We start from the raw sequence: 23816 nt of genomic DNA on the forward strand, positions 1-23816 counted from the left end.
ATATGAAAACCAGGAGTTGATTGGTGTATGCCCAAAAGCATAAATGGAAAGTTACTACATGTAATTTTGCATGCATAGATCCTTTGAACTCCTTTATCACTATATGCATTGACACGGAAGAAATATTCTGTAGAGGAAATTATCGTTGTGCTTTGTTCCTAAGCAGGGATAGGAAAAGAGCCACACCTGATACACCTCCCTTTTGTCATATAATTGCATCTTGTCCAAGCAACATGCATGGAGAGATGACCACCCATGCATTGAGGGTTGGGCCAGTACTGGGGTATGAGTCTTTGTCAACAATATGTGGTGCATCATGGTATTTACAACATGGAGTAGTCCTTGTACTCTAACCAGCACCAACCTAAAGGATCAAAAGAGACCGTTCATGGACAAGAACAAGGTCCAGGGTGACGTACTGTATTTGCATTAAACAATCTGTAATTGGTGAGGCAGAACAAAATACCAGGGTGCATAAGGAGGTCCAACAGGTATTCAGACCCTAGCGTGTGGTTTTCTGTTCATACCTGCAACATCTCCTGGTCAAACCCCAAAAAGATGCAGGCCTCCCACCCCTTAACTCCTTCCCCAGTGTAGAGCCAGACCCAAACCCTTACTTTGGATCAGTACTGCATGCTAGGTATGTTGATGATAACTCTTTGGAGGTGCATGCCAGTGCCTATCCCTCTTTATCACACGCCACATATCACTTTCATGGAAACCTTCCCACGTGCCAGTTAAAGCACATCCTGGAATTTTGTATCAACAAAGCGGAGAGTCCTATACAATGCAGATTATTCGCTGTATACTTGTTGGCTTGCAGCAAGCACTTATTGTCCTAGCAATTTATGCTCTACAGAATGATTTTAAAATGAATTATGAGAGAAGCCAGATATAACTTTTAATATCATATTTAGAGGACATTTGACACATATGTTGACAGAGTGGAGGAAGATATATATCTGGGAGGAGCTATATACATAGACACTAATGAACAAGTACAAATCTGTCAAAGCACAATCCTATTTTGAAACCCCTTGGTCATTAAATCTAAAAACATATTTTTTAAAAGCACGTGTTGGCCTTTTCCCCGGATCATCACACACAATGCCATGGCTGCGCACAACAGAATTGATACCTTGCCAGTTATTCAGAAAAATAGAAGAAACATTATTCATCTGCATATGCCCAAAGTTGACGGAAGAAAGAGAAGTGATACTTAAGTGGCATTTTAACACCTGCGGAATACGGACTTGTAGACAAGAGCTTATAAGATGTCTAAAATCAACTGACATAGTTTTTAACTCTTCATTTGTTAAATTCATACTAAAGATAAAAAAGAAACTGGACTCTGAGGATTTGATGTAACAGGACATATTTAATAGCGAATTTGTACAATAAGATTTGCACTATTTCAATTTCCTACATTTTAAACGGTGGATGCTTTCAATAAATATAATAAGTATGTTTTATCCTGTATGTGAATTTTTTTAACATCGATTGTTTTTTTACATAGTGTATGACTTTAAATAAAATCAAACAATAAATTAAATATTATTGTTGTTGTATACCTGGGGTTCTGTTTGACAAGAAGTTGACAAGAGTGCCCTTAATGGAAGTAAAAATGTGTTCCTAGTTGACCAGTGAGTAGCAATGATTTAGCAATGGTTAATCACCAAGACTACTAATTAATGCTTTGCTTGGCAATGTCACTGCCATTTAAATTACTGTACCCGACCTGTACCTGTGATGCGGCGACAAATTTGTGGTTGCTCCTATGATTGAGGGAGACCGCCTTCTCAGAACTCATATATCTAAATTTAGAAATTAATATCTAGCAGGGGAAGAACCCTGCTAGATATTAATATGGCATTTCTTCATTAGCAGATCACTAGCCTCATAAATTGTATTTCATCAGAGACAATGATGAGCAAGTGACTGGAACTATGCAAACCTGAGTTTTGAAACTTATTTATTTATTAGTCGAATTTAAAATTAGTTTAGTATGACTCAGTTGTTACTACTAATATTTAAAGCTGTGGTGCGAACAATTGTATGCACTTAGTTAAGTGAAGTTGATTTGTCTTCACTTTGTGCTAAACAATGCATTGTTACTATTGTACCCATTATACTGAAAATGAGCATATGAAGTGCTGTTAAAGTGCTTTCTTAACATTTGATATTACATGATGATTAGCTTTGATCGGCTTCCTTCACTTGAGATTGATGGGATGTGGTATAACATCAGGATAAAAGAGAGGAGCTCCTCATTGTGCAAGAGATTCTTTCAAAATGTAGCGTTTCAATGTACTGGATGTTGTTGCGTTAGGATTAAATACATATATGTCTTTTACATCGATTATGTACATTATGATGATTACAGCAGATTAATCAAGTATACTATTTTTTTCGGAACGTTTGTAATCGAATAGTTTATATAGAGTTTCAAATAATCAATACATTTATGTATTAGTGTTTTCAACTGGACTAAACATCTATTTGAATTAAAAAAGCAATACCAATACCAATCATGGCTATCTATCATTTGATAGTTTATTATTCTATGAAGGCTGACCGACTGATCTACTGTACATATTGCACGCTCACTTCCATACAGGTACCTCAACTCTATCCGCTACAATTTTGTTTAACTGTTTTGGCACTGGTCAAGAATACTGGTTTTAATCAACTGCTACAGGTGGTCCGGGTTTGATTGAGTGTACTGGAGCCGCCCCACCTGTCCCGTAGTTTAAGATAGGGTTGTTGGCCTTAGTACACAGTCACATTTTTGCCTACACAGTACCCTGTGGGACTTTTGGGCCTTAGAAATATTTTGAAGGGTTAAAGCATGCTGTTGTCTCCAATGTTTTGCTCATAATGTGTATTAAATACCGAAGACTTACCTGCATGCCTGTTGAAGTATACTTTTGGTTTCTTGTATTGCAGCTTCTTACTTGGACATTTCCAATTACTTGCAAAGAACAAACAGAGGAATGAGATTCTCCATCAGCTTTTATTAGAATGGTAAGTTTTAAGAAGCCTGTGGTATTCCCTATGCATATATCTCCAGTGTCTCTCTACAGTAGATCATGTCAGTGATCCAATCTTGGAGTTTTGGGGGCCGTTTGCTCCCCCAGCACATAGCTATGCGCCGCTTAGCAAGCAGTAGTGTAAATGCCAGAAATGTCCTTCCTCTAGCTAACTTGAGTGTACACACGCCTAATATACATACCCATGGTGTGTTTGGTATCTGCTCTGTTAACATGACAGTGAGCGTGTTTGTGATTTCTTGCAAGTACATATGGAGTTGCGGGCATGTCCATGGCATATGTAGGAAGTCTGAATTTGGTGTGTTGCATCTCTGACATTTATCGTTCTCCCTAAGTCCAAATTTGTGCAACTTGACTGAGGTGTAGTATATTTGGTGCAAGACCTTGAAGTGAATAATACGCAAATTACAGTTTGATGTAAGGAGTTGGAGTTGTGTGCAACTATATTGCCAATCATGTTCGTCTATTGGTTTGCCAAGTGCTATATCCCATCTGTGTACCACAGTGTTTAGTTCCCTTGACTGGTCCTCTTGTGCTACACTGTAAAGGCGCATCACTAGATTCTGGCGTGTAGGTGCTGTTAAAAGTATTTGTAATGCGTTCAGTTATGTGGGTTCATCTGGAAATGATGTGTATAGCTCCCTAATCCTCATACGCAACAGCAGATAAGCAAACTTCTTTAGTGGCGATTGATGTGCACAAAGTGAGGGGTCCTCTAGTGAAAAACACTTATTGTGTGGGAACATATTTCTCATAGTAGTCAGTCCCATCTCCACTAGCAATGTTGACATGTCCTTTTCCTGAGTCACTGTGAGTTTGGGGTGCAGAGACATTGGAAGCGCCTTAGCGTAGATCGGTAGATTGTGTACTCTATGTGCCAGTGCATGCCATGCCCGAGAGGTGCAGTAGACCGTTTGTATCATTTCCCGTGGCGATAACCTCCTCGGGTCAGTTATAAAAGCAGTCACTGGCAAGGGGTGCACACTATCACGTTCAACTGCTATGTGTGGAATATGTGCATAAGGTCTCACCCAATAGTGCACATGTTGTGCTTGCGCACAGTAGAAGTATAATTGGAGGTCCGGAACCCCGAATCCCCCTTGGTGGTATGGTTGTGTTAGAATTTTCCAGCTAGTTTTGGCTCGCTTTCCTGCCCATGTTAATCCTTATTCTAGTGAATAATGCCTGCGTTAGCCATATCGGTATATTCCAAAACAGATACAGGAACCTAGGCAGCACAATCATTTTCTGCAGGGCTCTTCTGTCCACTAAGGATAGGGGCATTTTAATCCACTTATCGACCTGGTCTTCAAGTTTTGTCAATGCTCTTCCATAGTTTTCTCTAATTACCGTATCTGGGTTGCGGTGTATCCATATTCCGAGGTAATTTACCGGGTCCGTTTGCCATTTCAGGGGGTATTCTAGATTTGGTGGTGGGGTTGCAGCAGTGAGGGGTATAACTACTGATTTAATCCAATTTATTCGGAGCCCTGAAAATATTTTAAATCAAATATATTCTCTGATGAGTGGATTTAAGTTAGTGTTGGGGTGGCTTGTATATCAGACCATGTATCTGCATATAGGGATATGCCAATGGGCCGGAGACTGAATTGTAAGGCTGACCTGTAGTGCTTTTGACAAACTTTGCAAGCTAAGAGTTACAAAGTTAATGCAAATAACATTGTGGACAGTGGGCAGCCCTATCTAGTACCTCGTTTTATATCAATTGGGTCTGATGTGTTCCCGTTTATTCTGACCCGTGCCCTAAGTTTCGTGTACAATAGTGATATACATCACAAAAACGTCTCAGGAATCCCCACCCGATGCAGCACTGTGAACATGAAGACCCATTACACCAAATCAAATTTAAATGCCAGCATTTGTAAATCGCACAGCTATCTCCGGAGAGGTGTCCTGGCGCTGGGGGGCGTCCGGAAGATTAAGCAAGCTATTGCCCAGAGTCACATGGTGCTGGGCTAACCTGCCGCCGGAGCCGGGGATTGAACCATGAACCCTGTGTACCGGAGTCAGGCACCCTGGCCGCTGCGCCACGCCTCTTCCACAAAAGCCTTCGCCGCGTCCTGAAGGGGCGCGGCTGCTGGTATGTCTGAGTCTAAATAATGGTATATTGCAAATATTGTGCGTATGTAATGTGTAGTAGACCATCTCGGTATAAAGCCTGCTTGATCTGGCAATACTAGATTACATAATAATGATTTGATTTGATTTGATTTGATTTTGTGATTTATAGAGAGCGCGAATGCCCGAGGGCGTCTTGGCGCTCGCAAAGATTATACTGCGCGATGGTAGATCTAGTGCACCCTCTGGGCTAAGCTGAAAAAAGCCAGGTCTTTAGATTTTTCCAGAAGGACCACAATGAGGGGCTATTTTTCAGTTTGACGGGTAGCTTGTTCCATGTTTTTGCTGTGTTACCTATGAAGCTTCTCCCCCCACCTTAGTTGTTTGAATCTGGGGGTCATGAGGAGCTTAGCACTGCTGGATCTTAGAGTCCTGGAAGGTTCGTAGGGATGTAGGTTTCTTTTTAGAAAGCGAGAGCCTGAACCGTGCAGTGTTTTGTAAGGTAGACAGGCTGACTTAAACTGAATTCTTTTTCCTACAGTGAGCCAGTGCAGGCCTCTCATTTTTTGGGGTACTGGTTTGAATTTAGGAATATTCAGAACCAGCCTTGCTGCCGCGTTCTGGAGCCGATGAAGTTTTAGTAATAGCTATTTTTGTAGCCCTACATATAATGCATTACCATAATCTAATTTTGATAGGACTAACAAGGTAACCAGGGTTTTGGAGGTGTCAGGTGGAATGTATGGCAATAATTTCCTAATAAGTTTCAGCGTATACCAAACAGACGAGGAGATATTGCTTATTTGTGCTTTAAAAGTTAGTTTGGAGTCAAATATGACACCTAGGTTCCTCACGTTGTCCACTGGCGAAGGATATCTGCCGAGGCTATCCGGCCACCAAAGGTTTGACCAGATGTTAGGTTCGGCCCCCAGTAGCATAACCTCCGATTTATCGCCATTCATTTTTAAGCAGTTGTTCTGCATCCAGTGACTGACCTGGTCCATGCAGAGTCTGAATCTATCCGCGGTCTCAGTGGTATTGTTTGAGATTGCCTCCACTATTTAGGTGTCATCAGCATAGGATAGTGGGACGAACCCGCATTTTCTGATGATGTTGGCTAAAGGGGCAGCATATATATTAAAAAGGGACGGGCTCAAAGACGAGCCCTGGGGGACCCCCCCACGGCAGACTGAAAGACCTTGATACAAATTCCCCAAGCTGAACTGAGAAGGATCTATTTTCCAGGAAGGAGGCCAGCAAGGCGGTAGCTGATGTATGTAGGCCTATATCTTTCAGCCTGCTTATGAGGATATCATGGTTAACAGTGTCGAAGGCCGCCGACAAATCTAACAAATTGAGGGCGGTCTTCCCCCCTGCGTCCAGAATACTCCTGATTTCCTCAGCTGCCATCACCAAGGCAGTCTCAGTCCCGTGTTCCTCACGGAACCCATATTGGGAGTCATCTAGGACATGAGTGTCCCTGACAAACCCTGCAAGTTGAGAATTCAACAGTTTTTCAAGGATTTTTGCCTGAAAAGGAATTCTTGAAATTGTCCAGAAGTTAGCTGGAATGGAAGGGTCAAGGCTAGGCTTCTTAAGGAGAGGAAGAACCGAGGCTACCTTCCATGCTTTAGGAAAACAACTGGACTGTATTATGCTGTCAAAGAGTGGCTGGAGTTGGGGGGCTAAGCAGCTCAGGGAACATGTGTAAGACCTTGGGTGGGCAAGGGTCCATAGGGCCCCCAGATTTAGTAGACCTAACCAGATGTCTAATCTCTTCGGCCGAAGGAGCTGAGAATTTAAATTTGGTAATTGGGGGGGGTTGGGTCTAAGGGACTGCCCTTAGTAGACTGGCCAGGTTGGCTAGAACCCCTTGCATGTGGGTCGATGTGCCTTGGAGAGAAGGAATCATAGATGAGTCGCACCTTATCCGTAAAGAACTGTCCTAATTTGTTACACAGAGCTGTGCTACCAGAGATCTGTTTGGTGGCCCGCTCTGTAAGTTTCTTTACCGTGGCGAACAATTCTTTGCTCGAGTCTTTGGCCTCGTTGATCTTTGTTACGAAAAAAGCTGATTTTTCTTCTGTAATCAAATTTTTATAAGTGGCTAAGGTTTTGCAATAATCTACTTTCTCCCTTGTCCCGTAGCTGGCCCTCCATCTCCTTTATCCCTCCTGCAAATCTGTTTTTGCAGTCTTAATTTCTCTAAGAACCATGGTTCAGAGCGTTTACTCCTTTTTAGTTTTTTGATTTTGATAGGGGCAACTGCAAGAACTGCTGATTTGATCCAGTTCTCCACTTGATGTGAGGCTACTTCACAGTCCTTATCTAGGACTGAAGTAGTACTGCCAAGCTGTGCGTGTAGTTTGGCAATATCGATCTTTTCCCAGTCCTGGTATGGGCGCTCCCCCTCCCGAGGTGCCCTGACCATTTTTTCTGGTCCAGGTTTAAGGAAAAATGTACTACTTTATGATCGGACCATGGGACTGGCAGCACTTACCCAATTTTGATGCTGGGATTCGAAGTGAAGATCCCGTCCAGGGTATGCCCAGCGGAAAGAGTTCCCTGATTTACTAATTGGGACATACCATGGTCTCTAAGAAGGAAGGAAGACGTATTACTATCGTCAACATTTTCCAGGTGGATATTGAAATGCCCCAGAATCGTAATGTCTGCCCCGTATAAACTGGATAAGCGGGCCCCAATAGTTGTGCTAAAGGGGTATTTGCTTTTGGAGGTCTGTACAGTAGAAGGCCAGTGAATGTATAATTATTAGTGATGCGAATTTTAAATGGTAGCGTTTCTCACTCAGAGGAGTTCAGACTCTCCAGGCCCTGTACTTGAAATGTGTCCTTGCTGATGATGGCTAGGCCTCCTCCCCCTTCCCAGTTCTGTCAGCGCGAAGGAGCGAGTAACCCGTCAGCACTGCTAATGCAAGGTCAATGTCCGACGATCTATCTGCCCAAGTTTCAGTTATAAACAGCAGATCCAGATCATAAGTGTCAATCATGTTTGCTACTTCTGTGTTATGTTTCACAAGGGATCTAGCATTCACTAGAGCGGCCTTTGTCTGTTTATTTGCTGGGTGACCCGGTTGCTGACAGCGAGGTGCTGCTGTCCTACAGCGCGAGTAGGGGAACTGAAGATGACAACTTGTACAGTATTTAACTTCATCTCCCGGATTGAGGGATGCACAGGTCGGTTTTGACCGTAGGTCCTTCAGTTGTGAACTGTTATAGACCTTCCTGTCCCAGTTAGTTTTAATTTGAGCAGGGATTACGGCCCTGGGCCCGGGCCAGGCATGGACGGGCGTAGACGGGCTTGCCTTTGGCGCGTTGTATTCGTGATGCTATAATTGTGGCTGATATTTTAGCGTCTATATTAATTAGGGATAATGGCCTATTAGACTTGCATTTAGTTAAATCCTTATCCGGCTAAGGGAGTGCTATCAAAAGTGCTTCAGGTAGGAATGCTGGAAGTGTGACTTCCTCGTAAGATTCTTCGTACATTTCTGCTAAATGGTGAAGCAGTAGGACCCGAAATTCTTTATAGAACTCTCCTGGGACTTCAACAAGGCCCGGAGCCTTTTTATTTGGGAGGGTGTTAATCGCCTCCTTGATTTAATCCTTTGTAATATGGTGGCAGAAATACTCACAGTGTGCATCGGATAACCATGCCAGTGCTTTATCATCTAGGTACTCATTTATTTCAGAAGTGGATACCGTTGACTGAGTGGTATATACGCTGGCATACTATTTGGTAAAGCAGTCCAGTATAGCTGGAGTATCATATAATGATTGATGGTGTTCATTATTGAGTTGAGTTATGTATGTTGTGGTATGCGCAGGTTTGATTTTATATGAGAGATATATTTTATGAGATACATTTTATCTTATCATCTGCAAACTCATGATATTCATCTGTCTGCCATCTGAATGCTGCCAATATTGAATTATTTGGAGTTGTTGTGTATTCTGCTTCAAGTCTTCTAATGTCTGCTTCTGTCATCTTTAGTTGTTGTTGTATGTCGTGTAGTACGCCTGCATGTTTACTAATGTAATTACCCCTGATAGTGACCTTAAAGGCTTCCCATAATACCTTTGCGCTGCTCACCGAACCGGAATTATGATTGAAGTAATCCACAATCGCCTGATGTAATTCACTGCGAAATACCTCATCCAGAAGAGCATTTTGTTGTAACCTCCTTGTGAAATGTCTTGGAGTGTGTGTAGGGATAGCTAGTGTGAAGTGTACCGGTGCGTGATCTGACAACGTTTTGGGTAAGTGTTCTACTTCAGTGGTCCATGTGCACACGTCTTGTGTTAAAAACCAGTAGTCAAGTCTGGACCATGTATAAAGGGTAATGACAGGCAACCTTGCTTCCTTACGGCCTGGGTGTCTTAATCTCCATATATCGACCATGTCCCATTCTTCCATTCCCTCTCTTAGGACCTTAGCAGATTGTTTAACGTATCTACTGTTACCAGTTGATCTATCCAGCGGTGGGTCTAGGCATCTGTTAAAATCCCCGCCTCATGTAATTGCTGTGGATTTGTGTGTAGAAGGACGGGTCATCATTATTTGGGCCTTATACAGTGACAATTGTTATAGCAGTGCCCCCGAAGTTGCCCTGCACTATAATATAACAACCCTGGTCATCTTTGATAGATTTAATGAGTGTGAATGGAGTATTTCGTTTGACCAATAACATTACTCCTCTGGCTTAGGAGAAATAGGAGGAGGCCATCTTGTATGCAGCCCATCTAGCCCCCAACTTATGCTCTCTGAGATCTGTCAAGTGAGTTTCCTGTATACAGGCAACATCTACTTTATGTCTGTCTAAGTAAGCCAGAACTTTACTTATTTCTGTGGTTTATGGAGCCCGCGAACATTCCAGGGCATTAACTTCAATGTTCTGTGATGTTTCGGAGTGTTAGCCAAGCATCTTCCTGTTGCCATCCACTAGTTGCTGATATTGGTAAAAGCATACAGTATCATATATACATGAAACTGCCTCTCTATTTGATGCTCCCCCACCCCCTCCCACTCCACCATACCCTTGTCAGCGGAGACAATACCAAAAAACATGCAAAATACCCTTTCACCTGCGGCCACCCCCATCCTGAGAAAAGAAAAAAACGAATTTGTGTGGTACACACTAGAGGGCGGGAGCTGCCCAACTCGGATACCCTTGCAATAGTTGCAAGGAGGATGCCATTTTGTAATTCCAATGCACATCATAGCATCCAGCGATGTTTACTGAGTATAGGATAGAGCATCACTTACGTCAGTGATGTCGTCTGGACAATAGGCAGTGTCATCAGCTTGTCTGGGTCTAGTACTAGTACATATGCAATGATTAACAATCTCTACAACCCCCACACATGACCACTTCACAAGTGAGTGTATTTCTGCCAGTAACCCCTACCCCTCCGGGCATTGCACAGATACCAGCAAGTCCAGTCTGTGTTGTGGGTTCAGACCGTGTATTCCTGCTCTATGATATAGTAGCACGTAAGTACCTAATTGTTCTAGCAATTATCTGAGTGCTTTAAGATGACACGTCTGATGTAGCTGCTTGTTCTTCCTGCCGATCTCTTGGAGATCTCCTTCTTGCGCTCTGTGAACCTTTCTGCTGGAGCTATTTCAGAATGTCTTTAGGTTCATTGTAGATTTTGGATTTGCCATCTTCTATTGCTTTGAGTCTGGCTGGGTACAACATTGCGTACTTGATATTTAGGTCCCGAAGCTTCCTTTTGGCCAGATCAAATTTCTTCCTGGCCTCTTGGACTGATAGTGTAAAGTCAGGACACAGAGAGATCTCCAGTCCCTCATGTTTCAAAGCCCCCAGCTTGCGGGCCTTTCTGAGGGCAGCATCTCGGTCCCTATAATTCAAGAACGTGGCAATAATGGGCCTAGTTCGAGCGCTCGTTGCTGGTGGTGGGGCTAAGGACTTGTGTGCCCTTTCAACTATGAAGACATCAGAGAAGCTGTCCCTGCCCAGGAAAGAGATCAGTAGCCCGCTCAACATATTGCTCCATGGGTCCTGTATTTGTTGTTGCTGCTATGCCATTCAAGCGTATGTTACTTCTGCGGGTTCTCGCCTCTAAATCTTCTGCTTTCGCCGTTAACACTGCCAGTTGTTTATCCATATTACCCTTTTTGCTTTCCATTTTGTTATGGGCATCTTCAGTTTCGGAAATTCAATGTTCAGCCATATCTATCCTCTCTGTATGTCGGTCCATACCTTCCAACATACGGTCCATCCTGTATGTGAGAGAGTCAATCCTACCATCAATATTTGTGAGGGCAGCTTGGATAGTGGAGAACATACCCTGCACATCGTCATTTGTGATATTGCTGGCAGATGCCATCGTCTGTTTTGGTGTCTGTTGATTGTCTGTGTTGGTTTCTGTTGTTTTTTGGGACTGATCAAAATGAAGCCTGGGCTGGTTTCTATCCGGTTTGCCCAAAGTGCTGGTTGTAGCGGAGTCAGCAATGGGGGAAAAAGCCTTTTCCCAGTGAAGATCAGATAGTACTTGCTCGGCTTTGTGTTGCAGCGGTGGGCATGCAGTGCTGTTCCAATGGTCTTGCTGGGCCTCTCATTGCGCAGAAGCAGTATAGGTAAATGGCATTCCTCTTTTGACTTCCATATGCTGTTTGCGCTTACTGTGCTCAATTTGCCTCCAGCCCCCTCTCAGACCACCTGACCGTGATGCCCCTCTGGTGTCAGGTGTCATCTCCTTTTGTAGGCCTACTCAATAGAAGTCATCTAACGAGCCCAGGCACTCATCGTTAATATTGCGTGTCATGCGACCAGTAGGAACAGCCTGCTTAGCGACGGAGACCCCTTTCTCTCAGATGCGTGTCAGTTTTAATTCTGTAGTTGAGGGGTACTTCTCTGCAGGCAGGAGGCTATTCGCTGGCAGCCATTCACCTCAAAGAGGCCCCTCAGCTCTTCCCAAAGCCCCCATCCCTTGGTCTACAGCTATGGCTTTGTTCCTGGTTGGCCCATATATTGAAGTATAGAGTGACTCACTTTTTAGCCGTAACCTCTATGTCCATCAGTTTCCAGCTCACAAGTGCAAGATCACAGCGTCACCAACAACATCTCCCCACGCATCGCTACTCTTCTCCTGAGGCACAGACAGTTAGTGAAGTGGTTCCCCACTTCTTGATTCTACCCCAAGAAGCGATCTGGGCCCAGAATGGCACGCAGTGAAAAGGCTGCAGTGCGGTACAGGCGCATAGTGTTCACCACCAATAGCCAGTCTGTGGCGCAGCAATACACCTACCTGTAGGAAGGGGGAGGCTCTAGTTGGCGCAGTGCAACACTAGCGACAAGCAGGGACTCTCTCTTCCTCGTCAGGGCTGAGGGTTACCTTCCAGACAACCTCTGCTTACCCTCTAGGTAGTGTGGCTTAAGCAGTCGTAGGCTAATCTTTGGGGCACATAGGGTTAAACACTTGCAACAGTACACCTTTACAACCAACCCACCACACAACGAGACCAGACTGTATTCTGTAAAAATATATATCTTTATATAGATTTTAAGCAGGCTTGCGAATACAGTCAATATACTTTATGAAAACGGTTGCAGGTTACTCAATTCGGGTTACCACAGTTCTTATGCAGTTCTCTTGAGGCCCGTAGGCCGGTGTTACTCAAAGTTCTTGTGGAGCCGGCGGCTTCCAGGGGATCTGTCCCACGTCGCGTTGCCTTCCCGGGGTCGCTGATCGTTGCGGCTCTTCAGCCGAGCAGGTCACTGGTCATCCGGGGCAGCGGTGTTCTGTGGCGGCAGGGTCCTCTCCTCGTCGTCCGCTCCGACCCTGGAGGTGGCGGTTGTGCGGTTTTGACAAGTGGCAGTACGGTCCCCAAGTGCAGGACGTACCCAGCCAAATGTCGGTGCAGCTGTGGGCTCACAGCTGGGCTGTCGGGCAGGTTACCGACCTTGCGGATTCTCGTAGGGCAACTGTCCGTCTTTGCAGGTGAGTGGCTGCTCGTTATGCAGTCACCTCGGGAGCTCGGACCGGACGGGTCCTCCTTTGCTTTGCTCTCGGGCTCCCGGTGCAGTTGCGGTCACGGTGTTCGGGCCAGCGGCGGCTGGTCCTTACTTTGCTTCCGCTTTTGCTTTGGGCCCCGGTCACGGTGGTCGGGAGGTCGTTGCCTTGGAGGAGATTCCTCCGTCGGTGCTGCGGCGATGGTCAGCACCCGCAGTCGCTTTCTTCCAAGGGGGTAGCGTCCACTGGTCCTGGGACGCTGGTCAGGGGGCAAGTTCAGTTGCAAGCCCTTGGAGATCTCTTTAGCAGAGTTTGGCACAAGTAGAGCAAAAGTCTTTTCGTAGTCTTTTTGTCTTCCCCTCCTTCAGCAGCAAGGCACCAGACACAGGCAAGAGTCAGCACCCTTCCTTGTCTCTCACGGTCCTTCTCGTAGGGCAGAGTCCTTCTGTGGCCCAAACCGGATCTAATTTTCAAGGAGCAGGGCTCCTTCTTTTATAGGCCAATTCTTTTGTTCTCGCAGGCCAGGGGGGCCTTTGCATAGCCACTCTCAGTTCTGGAGTACCCCGGCGGGTGTACTCCGGCTTCTGCTTTCAGTGTGAGGGGCAGGCGCATCAGACGCCCCACAGGAGGTGGAGCCAGCATTGTCCGGACAGGGGTGGCCAGAGTACCTTGTTGATGGGGGCTTCGCCCTTCCTGGGCCAGGTGCCGGCAGAGTCATCCGCCGCTCCCCAGGAGGGTGGAGCCAGCATTGTGGTGGCCGAGCACAGTGACAGTTCGAGTCAAGAGGCACTCCTACCTCCCACTAAGGTGTAATCTGCGCATTCACCACCTGTCATCCCTCCAGCCCTGTCACTCACACATCCCAGACAATCAGATACACATACCAGCAGAGGCGGCTGAAATGGTTAAGCAAGCAAAGGCTAACTTTCTAAAAGTAGCATTTGCAAACCCAGGATATTAAAATAAACTTGACTACAAGAAATATCTTATCATCCTGAGTTCAGGCATACTAAACATGACTCGCTACCATGCTCCTTGAGCCTGCGGGGATTATAGGGTGTAATAATCCTCGCAGCTCAGTCTGGCCTAATGGAGCAGGTAGCCTTCAATAGTGAAATACGGTCTTCGTTGTAAGTCACTACTAGGACATGCCACGCACATCAGGGCTTGTCCTACCTTGCCCCTACAACGCACCCTGCCCGCAGGCCTACCATAGGGGTGACTAATATGTAGTCAAGGGAAGGGTCGGTGCTGGCAAGTGTCCCCACTTGCCCAGCTAGCGTGACAGTACGAGACCGCACGCGGGTTCTGCGGTCGCAGTTCCCAGACACATCTTTACGGCTGCTTCGGTGGGTGGCGCAACCAGCGCTGCAGGCCCACCAGCAGTATTGGCATCTACAAGCCCCGGCACTCTCTCGTGCACTTTACTAGGGACTAACAGTAAATCCAATGCACCAATCATGGATACCAATCGTATGTACAATTTACAGTAGGGAGCACTTGCACTGCGGCACGGATCAGCCGTGGCGCAGTGCCCTGAGTATCGGAAAACCAGCAAAACATCGGAGGCACATCAGCAAAAAGTGGAAGGGAGACTCACGCCAAGGTGCCAGGTCTAACATGTGTCCCCTCCAGCTGAAATGTGGGGGGAACTACCCTTCCCCAGGGAGTTCCACATCACTAAGGCGGAAAAATCTGGACAGACCGTCAGCGTTGGCGTGATCGGTGCCAGGGCGGTGTTCCACCGTAAAGTCCATACTCTGTAGAGAAATGGACCACCTCAACAGTTTCGGGTTCTCACCCCTCATTTGCATTAACCATCTGAGGGGCCTGTGGTCCGTCTGAACTCGGAAGTGAGACCCAAACAAGTAGGGTCCTAGCTTCTTCAGCGCCCAGACCACAGCAAATGCTTCACGCTCTATTGCACTCCACCTACTTTCCCGTGGAAGTAACCTCCGACTTATGAAGGCTACGGGTTGGTCAAAGCCCTCCTCAGTCATCTGTGAAAGAACAGCCCCTACACCATGCTCTGAAGCGTCTGTTTGCACAATGAACTCCTTGGAGAAATCGGGGGCCAGGAGCACGGGCGCCGTGCACATGGCAGTCTTCAGGGGGTCGAAAGCCTTCTGACAGGTGTCAGTCCAAATCACATTTCTGGGCTGCTTTTTCGAAGTCAGCTCTGTCAAGGGGGTCACGATCGTGCCATAGCCCTTGACAAACCTCCTGTAATACCCAGTGAGCCCCAGGAAGGCTCTCACTGCAGTCTGGGTCTTGGGGGGTTCCCAAGCCAGGATGGTTTCGATTTTGGGCTGCAAGGGGGCTACCTTGCCACTCCCAACTTGGTGTCCCAAGTACACCACTGAACCCTGCCCAATCTGGCACTTGCTTGCCTTGATTGTGAGGCCTGCTCTGCGCAGGGCCATCAACACTTCCCAGAGGTGTCGCAGGTGTTTGGGCCAGGTGCCGCTGAACACCGCGATGTCATCCAGGTAGGCGGCACTGAACTCGTCCAGTCCAGCCAACACCTGGTTGACCAATACCTGAAAGGTGGCAGGGGCATTCTTCATTCCAAATGGCATAACAGGGAACTGGAAATGCCCATCTGGTGTAGAGAATGCCGACCTCTCCTTTGCCCCATCGGTCAAGGCGATCTGCCAGTACCCAGACGTTAAATCAAACGTGCTGAGGAACCGGGCAGCCCCTAGCCGATCAATGAGCTCGTCAGCTCTGGGGATGGGGTGCGCGTCAGTCTTCGTGACTGAATTGAGTCCTCTGTAGTCCACACAGAACCGGAGTTCGGGTGTGGCTCCCGGCGCAGCAGCCTTCGGCACCAAGACCACGGGGCTGGACCAAGGACTGCTGGAAGACTCAACCACCCCGAGGGCAAGCATCTTGGAGACCTCCTCCTTGATGCAGGCCCGTACCCTGTCAGTTACCCTGTAAGCCTTATGCTTCACCGGTAAGCTGTCTCCAGTGTCCACATCATGGACGCACCAATCTGTGACACTCGGAACCAGGGAGAACAGGTCTGGAAACTGCCCCAGCAACTGGCGGCAGTCCTCCTGTTGTTCGGCGGTCAGGGAGGGTGAGAGGTTAACTCCATCCACTGACCCATCCTTCTCACAGGCCACCAAGAGGTCAGGAAGAGGCTCCGACTCCTCCTCCATTCCGTCATCGGTTGCCAACAACATGCCCACTTCGGACCTTCGCAAGTGGGGCTTGAGGCGGTTGACATGTAGGACCCGCAAAGGGTTCCTGGGCGTCTTCATGTCCACCAAGTATGTCACGGGGCTCTTGCGCTCCACAACCTCAAATGGTCCTGTCCACTTATCCTGAAGGGCACAGGGCTCCACTGGGGCCAAGACATACACCTCCTGTCCAGGCTGAAGCTCGACCAGAGTGGCATTCTGATCGTACCACCGCTTCATTTCCTCCTGGCTCGCTTCCAGATTTGCCTCGGCAAGTTGTCTGAAGCGCCTGGTTTGGTTTCTGAAGGCCAGCATGTAGCTATATACATTCTGGGGAGGTTTCCTGGGAGATTGCTCCCAGCCTTCCTTTACCAAACTCAGTGGTCCTCTCACGGGGTGGCCGTACAGCAGTTCAAAGGGGCTGAACCCTAGGGACTTCTGTGGTACCTCGCGATATGCAAAAAGCAGGCCTGGCAAGAGGACGTCCCACTTACGCCTCATCGGACCTTCTAGGCCCATGATCATGCCTTTGAGGGTTCGGTTGAATCTGTCAACCAGCCCGTTACCTTGGGGATGGTAGGGTGTGGTGAACTTGTACGTTACGCCACACTCCTGCCAAAGGGACTTCATATATTTCGATATGAAATTGGTCCCCCTGTCGCTCACCACCTCTAGAGGGAATCCTACTCATGAGAAAATTCCCATCAGTGCACACCCCACCACGGGAGCCGTCACTGTCCTCAGAGGGATGGCTTCAGGGTACCGGGTGGCATGGTCCACCAAGACCAGGATGAACCTGTTGCCCATGGCTGTCTTGGGGTCCAGAGGCCCAACGATGTCAATACCCACTCGCTGGAATGGCGTACCGACCACAGGGAAGGGTTGGAGGGGAGCCTTGTTCTTCCCTCCCGTCTTCCCACTTGCCTGGCAAGTCGGACAGGTTCTGCAATAAGCGTCTGTGCTTTTATGCATTTGGGGCCAGTAGAAGTGGGTGACAAGCCTGTCATAGGTCTTGTCCATCCCCAAATGTCCTGCTAAAGGCACATCATGAGCCAGACCCAGTAGGAAGGCTCTGAACTTCTGGGGTACCACCAGCACACGGGCTGACCCAGGTTCAGCAGCCTTAGGCTCCGAATACAGGAGGTCGTTCTCCCAGTACACGTAATGTGTTTTGGCCTGAACACCATTGGCCTGGTCTGCAGCCTGCTGCCGCATACCCATGAGAGAAGGGCACTCTTTCTGCTCCCTGCAGAATTCCTCCCTGGAGGGTCCTCCTTCTTGCTGCCAATGGGTCAGCTCAGGCAGGTCCCCCAGTTCGGCGATCTGTTCCCCCGTAGGCTCCAGGGCATCCCCCTCAAGGTCTGCCTCCTCCTGGACCGTATGAACGTCAGGGGCCGGTTTCCCGCGCCCCCTGTGCCTTCTCCCTAAGGCCGGTTCCTGGGCCTCTCCATCAGGCCCCAGGACCTCTCGATCACCCCTACTGGCTGCCATCGACCGGGTGGTCACGCACGCCCAGTCAGGCAGACCCACCATCCGCAGGTGAGTCGTTTTCTCCACCTTTTCCCAAGGGGAGTGCTCCAAGTCGTTCCCTAGCAAACAGTCAACAGGCATGGTTTTTCTCACACAGACCTGCAGAGTACCAGAGACCCCCCCCCACTCGAAGGGAACTTGAGCCATCGGACACTGACTCTCAGAATTATCAGCGTTGATAACCCTACAGTAGGCATGGGGTACAACCTGCTCTTGAGACACCAGGTGCTGCCTCACTGCAGTCACACTGGCTCCTGTGTCTCTAAGAGCCTCGGCCTCCTTACCATTGATGATCACCACCTGCCCATATTTTTTAGTGTTAGAGGGCAGGTAGTTTGTAGGGATCATCTCGCTGTCTCCTAACGAGACCAGGGTCATGTGAACGGGATCTCCACCCCCCGGGACCATCATTTCTTCTCCCAGGTGAACGCTAGTCACTTGTCGGGGCGGAGCACCAGTGGGTGCAGGTTTTCCAAATAGGCGACACTTGGGGTCACTGGATATGTGCCCAGGCTCGCCACATTTGAAACAATTGAAGGGCCCCTTTGGAACAGGTTTACCTGTCGGGGCCCCATTCTGCTTCGGGGGTGGGGGAGGCTGAGAACCCTGCTGCGGATTCCCTTGGGAACTACTTTGGGGGCCTTTTTGGAACCCTTTCTGTTTTCCCCCCTTGTCCCCCCCACTCTTCTGCTGGGGACCCTGCCCACTCTTGGCGGAATCTACCACGGGACCCTTGTGGACCCTGGTGCTGAGCCAGCGGTCCGCCTCCTCAGCAAGCTTCCTCGGGTTGGACAGCTTGCTATCGATCAGGTGTTGGCGTAACTCAGGAAAACAGTGATCAGACAAGTGCTCCCATGCAATTAAATCAAAGAGACCTTGAAAATCGTTAACTTTGTTACCTTTCACCCAACCATCCAGTGCTCTGCAAAAGTAAGTCACATACTCCACATACGTATTCCCAGGCCGCTTAGTACATCCCCTAAACTTCTGTCTATACATTTCAGGGGTAAGCCCGTACCTGTTTAATAAAGCTTCTTTCATGTGGGCATAGGATCTCTGATTCTCAACGGGCAAATCTAGCAAGGTATCTCTCCCTTCGCTAAGGAACCTTCCCCACAACCCCGCTCCCCAATCCTTGTCAGGGACCCGGTGGGAGGACATGGCTACCTCGTATGCCCTAAACCACTGTCCTATGTCATCCCCCTTAAAGAACTCCTTAACTACGTCCTTCGGGATGTGCACTCTTGACTCTACCTGCACTGGCGATGTGCTGCCACCAGAGGGAGGCCGATCCAAGTCTCTCTCCTTGAGACTTATCTCCCTCATTTTTATTTCGTAATCCATCTGGTGCTTTCGCTCTTCCAGCGCCATTCTTTTGGTTTCAAGCTCCAGCTGGATTTTCATTTCTGCCAACTTTCTCTCGTGATTCCGGGTTTCCTTCCGGTCTGCCAGCTCCTCTGGCGACAGGCCTTTCCCAAAGCTGTGCTCGCTGTCTTGCCTCTCGAGATCGATCAGATCCCCAAGTGCATTCTGCTCCTCCGTCGCATTCTGCTCGGCGAGGACATCTTGCTCCTCCGGGGTTTTCCGGGACTCGATCCAGGCTTTCAGGGCCTTGGAGAGCTGGGTCTTGTTTTTGCAGCCAGCGTGCGGGACTTTGAGTTTCTTGCAAAAGAACTTCAGTTCGTCCCTGGAATATTTATCCACTTTGGTGGGGTCCCACTCCACCTCCAACACCTCGGAGGTCGTGGACTCCGCTCCATCCAGGCTCTTTGTGCCCGGCATGGTTTCTGCACTCGGAATCTTCTTTCGGCAAAATTCAAAAATCAAAGTCTGTGGCTAAGTAACTGGACCGTAATCCTTGTGTAGTGGTCAGAAGCTCAGGTATAGCTATCGCAAGTGTAAATTCGAAATCCTCACCGCTGCGTCCAATGTAGGAAGGGGGAGGCTCTAGTTGGCGCAGTGCAACACTAGCGACAAGCAGGGACTCTCTCTTCCTCGTCAGGGCTGAGGGTTACCTTCCAGACAACCTCTGCTTACCCTCTAGGTAGTGTGGCTTAAGCAGTCGTAGGCTAATCTTTGGGGCACATAGGGTTAAACACTTGCAACAGTACACCTTTACAACCAACCCACCACACAACGAGACCAGACTGTATTCTGTAAAAATATATATCTTTATACAGATTTTAAGCAGGCTTGCGAATACAGTCAATATACTTTATGAAAACGGTTGCAGGTTACTCATTTCGGGTTACCACAGTTCTTATGCAGTTCTCTTGAGGCCTGTAGGCCGGTGTTACTCAAAGTTCTTGTGGAGCCGGCGGCTTCCAGGGGATCTGTCCCACGTCGCGTTGCCTTCCCGGGGTCGCTGATCATTGCGGCTCTTCAGCCGAGCAGGTCACTGGTCATCCGGGGCAGCAGTGTTCTGTAGCGGCAGGGTCCTCTCCTCGTCGTCCGCTCCGACCCTGGAGGTGGCGGTTGTGCGGTGGTGACAAGTGGCAGTACGGTCCCCAAGTGCAGGACGTACCCAGCCAAATGTCGGTGCAGCTGTGGGCTCACAGCTGGGCTGTCGGGCAGGTTACCGACCTTGCGGATTCTCGTAGGGCAACTGTCCGTCTTTGCAGGTGAGTGGCTGCTCGTTATGCAGTCACCTCGGGAGCTCGGACCGGACGGGTCCTCCTTTGCTTTGCTCTCGGGCTCCCGGTGCAGTTGCGGTCACGGTGTTCGGGCCAGCGGCGGCTGGTCCTTACTTTGCTTCCGCTGTTGCTTTGGGCCCCGGTCACGGTGGTCGGGAGGTCGTTGCCTTGGAGGAGATTCCTCCGTCGTGCTGCGGCGATGGTCAGCACCCGCAGTCGCTTTCTTCCAAGGGGGTAGCGTCCACTGGTCCTGGGACGCTGGTCAGGGGGCAAGTTCAGTTGCAAGCCCTTGGAGATCTCTTTAGCAGAGTTTGGCACAAGTAGAGCAAAAGTCTTTTCGTAGTCTTTTTGTCTTCCTCTCCTTCAGCAGCAAGGCACCAGACACAGGCAAGAGTCAGCACCCTTCCTTGTCTCTCACGGTCCTTCTCGTAGGGCAGAGTCCTTCTGTGGCCCAAACCGGATCTAATTTTCAAGGAGCAGGGCTCCTTCTTTTATAGGCCAATTCTTTTGTTCTCGCAGGCCAGGGGGGCCTTTGCATAGCCACTCTCAGTTCTGGAGTACCCCGGCGGGTGTACTCCGGCTTCTGCTTTCAGTGTGAGGGGCAGGCGCATCAGACGCCCCACAGGAGGTGGAGCCAGCATTGTCCGGACAGGGGTGGCCAGAGTACCTTGTTGATGGGGGCTTCGCCCTTCCTGGGCCAGGTGCCGGCAGAGTCATCCGCCGCTCCCCAGGAGGGTGGAGCCAGCATTGTGGTGGCCGAGCACAGTGACAGTTCGAGTCAAGAGGCACTCCTACCTCCCACTAAGGTGTAATCTGCGCATTCACCACCTGTCATCCCTCCAGCCCTGTCACTCACACATCCCAGACAATCAGATACACATACCAGCAGAGGCGGCTGAAATGGTTAAGCAAGCAAAGGCTAACTTTCTAAAAGTAGCATTTGCAAACCCAGGATATTAAAATAAACTTGACTACAAGAAATATCTTATCATCCTGAGTTCAGGCATACTAAACATGACTCCCTACCATGCTCCTTGAGCCTGCGGGGATTATAGGGTGTAATAATCCTCGCAGCTCAGTCTGGCCTAATGGAGCAGGTAGCCTTCAATAGTGAAATACGGTCTTCGTTGTAAGTCACTACTAGGACATGCCACGCACATCAGGGCTTGTCCTACCTTGCCCCTACAACGCACCCTGCCCGCAGGCCTACCATAGGGGTGACTAATATGTAGTCAAGGGAAGGGTCGGTGCTGGCAAGTGGGGACACTTGCCCAGCTAGCGTGACAGTACGAGACCGCACGCGGGTTCTGCGGTCGCAGTTCCCAGACACATCTTTATGGCTGCTTCGGTGGGTGGCGCAACCAGCGCTGCAGGCCCACCAGCAGTATTGGCATCTACAAGCCCCGGCACTCTCTCGTGCACTTTACTAGGGACTAACAGTAAATCCAATGCACCAATCATGGATACCAATCGTATGTACAATTTACAGTAGGGAGCACTTGCACTGCGGCACGGATCAGCCGTGGCGCAGTGCCCTGAGTATCGGAAAACCAGCAAAACATCGGAGGCACATCAGCAAAAAGTGGAAGGGAGACTCACGCCAAGGTGCCAGGTCTAACACTACCCATCAGGCCAACTCACTTGAAGATCTTTGTGGGTCTCCGCTGTGTCAATTCCCCACGCTGTAGATTATGTTGGCTGCGAAGTGTACCCAGGGCCGATGTGTTGTGCACCGAGCCACCCACCAAACAGCCATTACAAAAACGTTGCAGTCCACAAATCCAGAGCGCTATGGCGGCGGTTCCCGTGGTGGCGTCTTACCGTCTTCTCCGTTCTCTTGCTGCATCCGACGGCACCAGCCAAGCGCTTCAGGGTAAGTGGAGGTTCCGCCCCAGCTGGCAAGCTTTTCAGGTCGCTGGCGATTTCTCCCCAGTCCAGGCCCATCCGGGCTCAACTTCGCTGGCATTTGTGCACTACGTCACGTCTTAGCCACGAACTGCACTCCGGTGCTCAGCTTTCACTTTTGCTCGCCAGGCCCAGTTGCAACTAATTTCTTCGCAATGGCGGCAGAATCTTTCAGGGCCACGGAGCAGGAGGATGACAAGGCCAGAGGTATCTCACGTATGATCCGATTCGTTACCAGTTCCAGGAGCTCTTTGTGTGCATAATATTTAGTGTAATTCTTGGCGTCCGAGAGGAGCTCACTTACAATGCGGCCATCTCTCAGCTCGGCTAGCTCGGCAAGAGTTGTGTACGATTGAGGTTCAGTGCATCAGAACATATACGTATACTCAGCGTTAGAAGTGGGCGGGGACGGAAGGGCACGGCGTGCCCTTACTTCTTAAAATGATGTTAGTCCGTTCCCCTACTTCTTAGTTTTGAAAGAGCGTACCGGGGACTGTAAAATTGCCATACTTTAAAGTACACCTTTTTTTCTTTTTCACGCGTGAGTGGTGCAACGTGAATATTCAGAAAGCCTCTGCACTGCGCCCGACCTCCTCCCCTTCCCCGCTGGGTCTAATGGGCCTGCAAAGTGAGACTGAAAGGGCCATCAGTGTAGCATAGTGCGAAAACGGCTCATTTGTGAGGACGCTGCCAGCAAATTTACATGCCAATTTAAAGCTGCTATTAGTTGGGTTTTTTGGCAGTGATATTCACAGTGTTTACGTGCTGAAGCAACGTTCATCAATGCCTACCAGACTGTTTTCCCGGCAATCTCGGCCCGGAGGTGCACCGGGGCCGTTTTCACGCCACTTCTAGTTCTGTTGACAGTTGTCCTCCCCATACAGGCCCCGGTGTAACACACACCATTCCAAAGATGTTTGAGAAACCCAAGGGCAAGAGTGGTTTTGCACCCATAACCAAACGAGTAAGCTCATATTTGGAAGCAGTATTTACACCACCTCCTGACCCATGTGCACATGATTTGGCAGATTTAATAATTGCATATACTAACAGATTCGCCCCCCTGCAAAGCCCCATTGATAATGACGCCATCTGTGCAGACAAATCTTTTCCAACTCAAGCAATGACAGCCCCGGCGTTTGACCCCAGTATTTAGGAGTCTGTTAGTGATTTAAGAAAATATTCCAATGTTCTGAAGTCTATGATTGGTGACCTTATGGGGATGATGAAGGGCAGGAGCAGTGATGGGGCAGGAGCAGTGATGGGGCAGGGGCAGTGATGGGGCAGGAGAGGCGACAGGACATGAGAGGAGACGTGGAAGGAGAGGCAATAGGGCAGGAGAGGTGACCGGGCACAAGAAGTGACGGGCAGGTGACATGACAGGCAGGTGATGTGACGGGCAGGTGAGGTGATGGGCAGGAGAGGTGACGG

At 48.9% G+C, this 23816-nt stretch overlaps 1 protein-coding gene across 2 annotated transcripts in view; it reads left to right on the forward strand.

The window, feature by feature from the left end:
* LOC147690170 (cholesterol 24-hydroxylase-like) overlaps positions 1–23816 on the forward strand; it is a 440216-nt gene that overhangs the window by 8783 nt on the left and 407617 nt on the right. For both annotated transcript variants that reach the window (XR_015299935.1, XM_086937762.1), the window contains exon 2: positions 2947–3024. Coding sequence is in view for 1 of the 2 variants with exons in the window: in XM_086937762.1 (XP_086793888.1) it covers positions 2947–3024 (78 nt within the window). In the remaining variant the exon portion in view is untranslated. The remainder of the gene's footprint in view (positions 1–2946; positions 3025–23816) is intronic.

This window comes from Lissotriton vulgaris, chromosome 9, assembly GCF_964263255.1.
Source record: "Lissotriton vulgaris chromosome 9, aLisVul1.2, whole genome shotgun sequence".
In the NCBI taxonomy this organism is placed as follows: Eukaryota; Metazoa; Chordata; class Amphibia; order Caudata; family Salamandridae; genus Lissotriton; species Lissotriton vulgaris.